This window comes from Grammomys surdaster, unplaced genomic scaffold, assembly GCF_004785775.1.
Source record: "Grammomys surdaster isolate TR1022 unplaced genomic scaffold, NIH_TR_1.0 183, whole genome shotgun sequence".
Classification (NCBI taxonomy): domain Eukaryota; kingdom Metazoa; phylum Chordata; class Mammalia; order Rodentia; family Muridae; genus Grammomys; species Grammomys surdaster.
Genome location: NW_021604628.1, coordinates 565,505 through 574,605, shown reverse-complemented (window position 1 = coordinate 574,605; position 9,101 = coordinate 565,505). Strand labels below are relative to the sequence as shown.

General features: G+C 49.3%; 1 protein-coding gene across 2 annotated transcripts in view; it reads right to left on the bottom strand.

The window, feature by feature from the left end:
* Positions 1 to 8,067: 8,067 nt before the first annotated feature.
* Fgd2 (FYVE, RhoGEF and PH domain containing 2) overlaps positions 8,068 to 9,101 on the bottom strand; it is an 18,166-nt gene continuing 17,132 nt past the window's right edge. For both annotated transcript variants that reach the window (XM_028767887.1, XM_028767889.1), the window contains exon 16: positions 8,068 to 8,916. In XM_028767887.1, coding sequence (XP_028623720.1) covers positions 8,701 to 8,916 — 216 coding nt within the window. In that variant the 3' untranslated portion in view covers positions 8,068 to 8,700. The remainder of the gene's footprint in view (positions 8,917 to 9,101) is intronic.

Genomic DNA, 9,101 nt, shown 5'->3' with positions numbered 1-9,101 from the left:
CTCTCTCTCTCTCTCTCTCTCTCTCTCTCTCTCTCTCTCTCTCTCTCGTAGGCATTTGTCTGTGTATGTGTGTGCTGTTCCTTGGGAGCCATCCACACATTGATTTAGTCTAGATTAGACCAGATGGGCTGGCCAGAGAGTTCCAGGAGTCTACTGGTCTCTGCCTTCCCAGGCCTGTTGCAAGTGTGCCTTCACACCCAGCTTTTCACACGGCTTCTATGGTCAAACTCAGGTAACTATGGTCTTTGCACTTGCACAGGAAGTCCTTTGCCTACGAGCCCTCTCCGCAGCCCCATCCTTTAAAACCTAGTTTTAAAAATCAACACGTTTACTTATTTTGAGACAGTGTCTCACTGCATGAATCCCTGGCTGGACTGGAATTTGCCACATAGATCAGGCTAGCCTCCAGCTCAGAGAGATTCACCCGCCTCTGCCTCCTGAATGCTGAGGTTAGAGGCCTGAATCACTTTGCTTAGCCTCCTGTTTCTTGAGTCCCGGCTTGCTTGTGTCCTGGGAGGACAGAAATGACCCTGAAACTATGTTGTAGAAAATATTTCATCTCAATTGGGGGTTTCTACCCCACCTTTGACCATTCAGTTCCCAGATAAAAGACATACAACCTTTATATTGATAATAAGCCTTAAAAGCACTCGAACTGGGCAGGTACCAACCCTCTAAGCTATGAGTTAGTGTCTACTTCCCTAGCAATAACCCCAAGTTATAACTTACCCTGTTCCATCTGGGCAGCTCTAACTCTTTTTTTTTTTTAAATTATTTTATTACACGAGTACATTGTAGCTGTTTTCAGACACACCAGAAGAGGGCATCAGATCCCATTACAGATGGTTGTGAGCCACCATGTGGGTGCTGGGAATTGAACTCAGGACCTCTGGAAGAGCAGTCAGTGCTCTTAACCACTGAGCCATCTCTCCAGCCCCCAGCTCTAACTCTTAATTTGGCCATGTTTCCATGGTCACCTACCCCATGACATCTTCTCCTCTCTCCATCTCCCACAGTCTCCTGCCTCAGACCTCCAAGCCTGGGAACCAAAGCTCCACCTACCTCTCATCTGCCCACCTATATAGGCTGTTGACATCTTTTTTTTAATACCTATCTATCTAGATATTTATTAATTTATTAATTAATTAATTTATTATGTATACAGCCTTCTGTCTGCAGGTACGCTTTCAGGCCAGAAGAGGACACCATACCATCATTACAGATGGTTGTGAGCCACCATGTGGTTGCTGGGAATTGAACTCAGGACCTCTGCAAGAGCAGCCAGAGCTCTTAACCTCAGAGCCATCTCTCCAGCCCCTGGCTGTTGGCATCTTTATGCAACCAATAGTTTTAAATTAAGGGTCACAGTCACAGAGCAACCCTTTGTGTGCACGGGGATTCTCTGGCCCAGTATTTAGCATATTATAGTCCATAGCATCAGATCAAACCTCAGCCCATCTCAATCCTCCCACTGGGGACCAAAGCCAAGATCCCTACTTACTTTGAGGCCAGGCTCCTCTGGTCTGGGGCTGCTACACAGAGGGCACAGGTGCAGAGCACAGCAGGAGGAGCTCCTTGCCTTTGTCGTCATGGAAAAGCAAGCATCTTGTGAGGAAAGTGTCAGAGGAACACAAATGGGAATGGGGGTGGGGCAAGGAGAAAGGCAAAAACAGAGACTGGCTGTGGTACCTAGTTGGCCACCCAGCACATGGGAGGTGGAGGTGGGAGGGTCAGGAGTTCAAGGCCATCCTTGATTACAGCCTGGGTTGTACCAGACCCTTGCCCCAAAGCATCAGGAAGAAAAATGTCTGGTGACCTAGCTCAGTTGGAAGCTGTACCTGCCTACCCTGTGGGAGCTACTGTCCCCAGCACTGCATGGACTGACTGTGATGTCACATGCTTATAACCCCAGCCCTTTAGAGGCTGAGGCAGAAGAATCAGAAGTTCTAGGTCATCCTCTGCTACACAAAAGCTCCAGGCCAGCTGGGGCTGCTGGAGATGGCTTGGCAGTCAAGAGCGCTTGCTGCTTTACCAGAGGTCTTGAGTTTAGTTCCTAGCACTCACACGGGGAGCTCACATCCCTCTGGAACAGTGCCAGAGGCTCTGAGACCCTTTTCTGGCCTCCTCGGGAGCTTAGGGCAAAGCACATGTACACACACACACACACACACACACACACACACACACACACACCTCTAAAACTTAAAATCTTTTTTTTTGTTTTGTTTTTTGTTTTTCAAGACAGGGTTTCTCTGTGTAGCCCTGGCTGTCCTGGAACTCACTCTGTAGACCAGGCTGGCCTCGAACTCAGAAATCCACCTGCCTCTGCCTCCCAAGTGCTGGGATTAAAGGTGAGCGCCACTATTGCCCAGCTCTAAAACTAAAATCTTAAAAACAACAATATACAAAACTACAATAATAATCACAAAACACAGAGAGACTCAGAGATGGAACAGCTCCAGCAGACCCCACTCAGCTCTTGGCCGGGTTGTGACAACCGACGTGGGGTGACTGGCAGAGGCCAGGGTCGGGTCAGGAACAGAGGCGGTGTGTGTCCTCGTCCCACCTTGGCCTTCAACCTTCAAGAGTTTTGCCAGCTGCCAAGGCCCGAAGCCAGCTGGCAGCCAGCCAGGGACACAAGGAGAACAGGAGAGCAATAGAGGCCCTGGGGAAGGTGTCTTGGCCACCCAAGGGGTTAGTGGTGTCCAGGTATGCTCAGGTCATGGCCCAGGACTTCCTGGGTCTCCAGAGAGAGCCTTCTCCCTCCTCATCCTGTCCTGCGCCTGGTGTGTGACGATGACAGTTTGACATCGGTTCTTTGATGGGGGGTTGGGGAGGGGGACAGCGGGACTGATTTGCCAACATTTGTGTTTGCTAAATTCCCATGGTGTAACTACACCCACGGGGGCCAGTGTCAAAAGCTGCCCCAGGGGAGGGCCAAGCATGTGAGAAGTGAGGGCAAACGGGCAGAGTGGAGAGCAGTTAGGGGGCTTTGTTCTCCATCGTCCAGTCTGTGACCTCAAACACATGACCTCTAGTCACCCCAACAGAACACAGAGGACACCTGTCACAAGGTGGGCCAGAAGACCCAGCAGGAGCCCAGCACATGCAGGGATATCTGTGTTCTTTCTCCTTCCTCCCTCCCCCTTCTTTCCTCTTTTTCTTTCTTTCTTCTTCCCTTCTTTTCTTTTCCTCCCTTCTTATGTTCATGTATATATAAACACACACACACACACAATCATATACATATATACATATATATTGGTTTTTCGAGACAGGTTTTCTCTGTGTAGCCCTGGCTGTCCTAGAACTCACTCTGTAGACCAGGCTGGCCTCGAACTCAGAAATCTGCCTGCCTCTGCCTTCCAAGTGCTGGGATTAAAGGCGTTCACCACCACTGCCGGGCTTTTAAAGATATTTTTAGCTACTTTTATTTACATGTATTTGCGTGAGCCTGGGTGGATGTACCTCACATATATGCGCTGGAGATCAGAAGAGGGATCCAGGTCCCTTGTTAATGAGTTACCCATATGCATGCTGGGAACTGAACCCGGTCCTCTGAAAGGGCTGTAAGTGCTTTATAATACTGAGCCATCTCCCCAGACACCCCCTTACTGTTTAGAGTTAGAGTCTCATAGAGTCCAGTTGGCTCCAAACTAGCTATATGGGCCAGGTTAACTCCTGGTGTCCTTGCCTTTACCTCTGTAGTGCTGGGATTAAAGGCATGTGCCAACTTGGGAGGCAGAGGCAGGCGGATTTCTGAGTTCGAGGCCAGCCTGATCTACAGAGTGAGTTCCAGGACAGCCAGGACTACACAGAGAAACCCTGTCTCGAAAACCAAAATAAATAAATAAATAAAATAAAATAAAATAAAATAAAATAAAATAAATAAATAAATAAAATAAAAATAAAATAAAATAAAATAAAGGCATGAGCCACCATGCCTGGCTTAAGACATGCTGGGGGTCTAACTCAAGGCTCCATGCAGGATGGGCTAACTCTGTCACCTGCATCCCGCCTCAGCCCCTACACTATTTCCAAGCCTTTGCTAGTTGTAAACCTCTGGGAACCAGTGCTGAATTAAAGAGTGGGTGCTGGGAGAGCCAAGGAACATGGAAACCCTGTGACGCCATTATGACAGTGACCCTGAGGCCACTGTCGTCATCATGCCGCACAAATCACTTTGCCATCTTTAGTGCCTGCTACCAAGGAGTCAAGGACTCTGCTCTGTAGAAACCCGAACTTAATATTTTTAGAGACAAACGCCAGTCAGACAAACAGAAAACAGACTAAAGAATACTAACGTCAGGGTGACGGTTACAGAGTTATGGAAGCAAAGTCAAAAGACAACATGGGAAAGGGGGACTAGGAAACTGGTCAGGGGGCCTCCGTGAGGGAGGCCATTGAGGCAGAGGCCCGAGTCAACCAGGGGATGTGCCACAGAGTCTCCGCGGAAGGAGACGCAGGTGCAAAGTCCCTGGGGTGCATCTGGGAGCCTTGGTTGTATAAAAGGTTATCTTTTGAGAGGTGACCCAGGCGCTGGTGACTCACAACGAGGAGTCCATCAGACAGACTTCTAACCTGATGCCACTACAGATGAGAACCACCCCCTGACACATGTGTCTTGGTCGCTTTTCTATTGCTGTGATAAAATATTATGATCAAAGAAAGGATTTTTCTGGGTTTACCATTCCAGAGAGGCCGGGCAGTGGTGGCCCATGCCTTTAATCCCAGCACTTGGGAGGCAGAGGCAGGCAGATTTTGAGTTCGAGGCCAGCCTGGTCTACAGAGTGAGTTCCAGGACAGCCAGGGCTACACAGAGGAACCCTGTCTCAAAAACAAAACCAAAAACATTCCAGAGAGAAAGAATCTATCCCCATTATAGCCAGGAATTGTAGCAGCAGCAGCAGCAGCAGCAGAGAGAGAAAGAGAGAGAGAGAGAGAGAGAGAGAGAGAGAGAGAGAGAGAGAGAGAGAGAGAAATAGGCATATCAAGGGGTTTTGAGACCTCAAAGCCCATCTCCAGTGACATACTTCCTCCAGCAAAGTCACACCTAAACCTCGATGGTCAGGCTCACTAACTGGGGACCAATGGGGGCCTGGCCTATGGGAGACATCTCATTTAAACCACTACAGTTTCAGAATTAGAAGGATTTGTGTGATCAGGTGTGATATCAGCCCCGATACTCAGGATACAGAGCCTGGTGGATCTCTGAGTTCAAAGCCAGCCTGATCCACACAGGGAGTTTCCAAGCTATATGGTGTGTCCCTGTCTGGAAAGAGATTAAAAAAGGATTTTTGTAAAGAATGAGTATCAAGGGGTAGGAGGGAACCAGGAAAGGTTAAGCCAGCGTGTCAAGGCTTAGAGCAGGGACCAGCATGGCGGAATGTGGAAGACGATGAGCAAGAGTCCCCTTTGAAATCCGCGCTGACAGGGAAGCATTGGGCTTAGGGCTAGAAGGAATTGTTCTGAGAAGGGGGTGATTTGGTTCAATCGGTAGAGCATTGTCTGACATACAGGATCTCCGGGATCCGACAACACTACATAAATGGAACAGGGAGAGACAAGGGGATCAGAACTTTAATGTCATTGATTTCAACAACAGCCTGGGCACATGAGACCTGGAATCCCAGGGGACCCAAGGCCTCTTCTGGTCTCTTCCACACACACATGCACATGGTACACACACACACATACACATACACACACACATGCACACACACACACACACACACACACACACACGTAAAAATAAATAAAACCTTAGTTTAAAAAATTAACGTAAAAGGCAAATTCACATGCCTGCCTGCCCTCAGATTCAGGCTATACAGATTCATTCAGCAGACACCCTCCTCTCCAGCCTCAGGGATATAGGACCAGTCTGAGACAACCCAATTCAGAGTAGAGATGTCCTGCCCTCGTGGACACAAACTGCAGGGGGGTTGGGGGAAGGGTGGCTCTATGGTGGGCTGGACACTAACTGCTGGGAGATGCTGCCCCCTAGTGTTGGCCGGGAGTGAGTCGGAAACTGTCAGTCATTGAGTGTCCTGAGACAAGTCACCTTTCTTGGCCTCTCCCACTTCATCTGTACCTGTGCCTCAGACTGGGGTCAACAGGCTGATTTGGAGCTGCAACTGTGACTCCGGAGGGAAAGATGCTGTGTTGGCAAGAAGAAAAGAGAGAATAGAGCCAGAAGGTCCTCAGAGCTCTGAGTGCCGGTGGCAGGCTCAGATCCTTGGGCAGAAATGTCTCAGAGGGGAAGTCAGGAAAGGCAAACTTTGTCCAGGATCTGTCATATGGCCATGATCTCTTGCATTAAGGTCCCTCCCTAGCTGGGAACTGAACCCAGGTCCCCTGCAAAAGCCATCTCTTCAATGCAGAGACCGTATGCATGTGTGCGTGTGTGCACATGCCCTTGGAGGCCAGGATAGTGAGCTGGATCTCCTGAAGCTGTAGTAACAGGCAGCTTGCAGTTGGGAGCTGCCTACCTTGGGCACTAGGATCTGAACCTGGGTCCTCTGCGGAAGCAAATGCCCTTCATTCCTGAGCCATCTCTCCAGCCCCTAAATTAGTTTTTCAAAATTAGCATAAAGAATGGATTCCCCTGTAGGATTCCTGTAGGTATTATTTTTTCCTTTCTCTGCTCCCTTCCTGTGTCCCCATTTCCCGGTGCCGGTCCCCTCCTACGCACTTCTGTTTTCATATGTCCTGTGCTCACTATTCACCCTTCCCCCTAGGATCTCTTCTTCCCGTCTCATGGTTCCCTTTCTTGTTTTATGACCTATGTTACCCTACATATAGACATAGTTGTACATTTTTTAAATCCAGGTCCCATAAATGGGAGGAAACACGCTATGTCTAGTGTCTGTCTTTCCGAGTCTGTCTTATTTTGCCTAAATGCAATAAGTTCCATCCATCTCATGCAAATGTCGTGACTGCGTTCCTCTTCACGGCTGCATACAATTCCACTATGCACACGTAACACAGTTTTTTCATCATTCATCTGCTGCTGGACACATGAGCTGGTCTAGTTCTCTAATTAACATAGGCAGTACAACACGAAACACAGATGTGCAAGTATCCCTGTGCAGTGCTGACTTAGGGTCCTAGTGTACAACCAGGGGGTGGCACAGCCGGGCCAGACGGTAGTTCTATTTTCAATGTTTGAGGAACTTCTATCCTGACCTGCTGAGCCATCTTGCTGGCTCCAAGCATCCCCAAGGGGGGAAGGGGGCAGATGGAGGTGTCCATCTCATCCCCATGCCTCTCCAACTCTCCTTCGCCCTCTTTTCTCTTCCCCATGTCACTGGCTCTCCTATGCAACAGCTGTGTGACCCAGAGACAATCAGTTAACCTCTCTGAGTAGATGTCCTCATCTGGAAAACAGTGATCTTAGCTCGCAGTGATTGATAAAACACCCAGAGCATCCTGGTGTGGACTCATGTGCCTTTAATCCCAGCACTCAGGAGACACAGGCAGGGGCTTCTCTGTAAGAGCAGTCTGAGGTATGTAGCCAGTTTCAGGCCAGCCAGGGCTACAAGGCTATATACTAATATCCTGACTCAAAACATACATGTACACACACACATGCACACAACACACACAAGCATACACACACACCACATACACACACCACACACACACATACACACACACACAACATACACATATACAACACACACACAACATACACATATACAACACACACACAGAAGCACACACACTACATATATACCACACACACACACATATCACACACACATCAGAACACATGCACATATCACACACATACACAAGCACACAAACACACACACACACAACACACACATACACATCACCACAAGCGCGTGCATACACACACACACACATACACACACACAGGCACACACACACTGTGGCCTCATGGGATCTTGCTGCTGTTACCAGTGTTCCACCGGCTTTGGCAGATGTCCTGAGTGGCTCTCAGTTTCCTCCCCAGCCATGTAGCCCAGGGCTTAGGGCCCTCCCATGAAGGGCCCCAAGTTCTCTGGCCTCCCCTTCTTGGACCAAGCAAATAAAAAGCCTTGCTAATAGTCATGGACAGTGTTTAATTTCAAAGTTAGTTGGTGTCTATTTTTCCCCTCAACCCTCCCAAAGCTTCCTAGGTGACTTACTCATACCCAGGCTCAGACCCTCACTAGGATGCCAATGGTCGCGGTTACTGGCACTTCTCATATTTTATTTTGATTTTTGTGTGTGGGTGCGCTCAGGTCCTCTTGTAGCCCGGGCTGGACTGTAACTCACTATGTAGCCAAGGGTGACCTTGGCCTTTTGGTCCTCCTTCTTCTACCTACCCAACTGCTGGCATGTATTTCCATGCCCAGTTTATGTTTTTGCTGAGGACTAAACCCAGGGCTTCATCCACGCTTGACAGGCATGCTACCCATTATACTACAACATTGGACAACTTCCCTGTTTTAGCAATGAAGATCTCATGGTCTGGGGACACCCCCCCCATCCCCAGCCACCAGCCAGCTTGGTTGTGTCTTCCTGAAGAAAAGGGCTTGTGTCTGCTAGATGCAGAGTCAAGACAAGTCATCTCGGTATAGACAACAGATGGCTTGGGGGTAGCCCAGCTTGGGGTGAAGTGACAGAGGCATGGGGTTGGCTGGGAAGGTTGTCATATGCAAGGTTCTTGATGAGAAACCAGCTGTGGTTCAGTCAGTCAGACACATCTTCTTCGTCAAGTTCCTCAGGGGTCCAGCCACTGGCTGAGCGTTTGATAGCTCTCACCCAGCGGCCCTGCAGCTCCACGGATTCAGCCTTGAAGGTGTACTGCTGGCCTGACTGTTGCAGCTGGAAAACCCGAGGGTCCCCCTGGGGCCCTGAAACCACCTGATAGCCCAGCAGGGGGATGGAGGTGTGAGCCTTCGTGTCCTGGAGGAGAAGAGAGCTGTGGGCTACCGTCCTCCAATTCTGCCCCGCTGCTCCTGACAGACACATATGTCTGCTTGTACCAGAAGCCCCCTGATGGAGGGGGCCTGTTGGAAGATAGAGAAAAAGGAAGAGGAAAGGGAGGAAGAAGAGAGGAAGAGGAGGAAGAGAGAAGGAGAGGGAGGGAG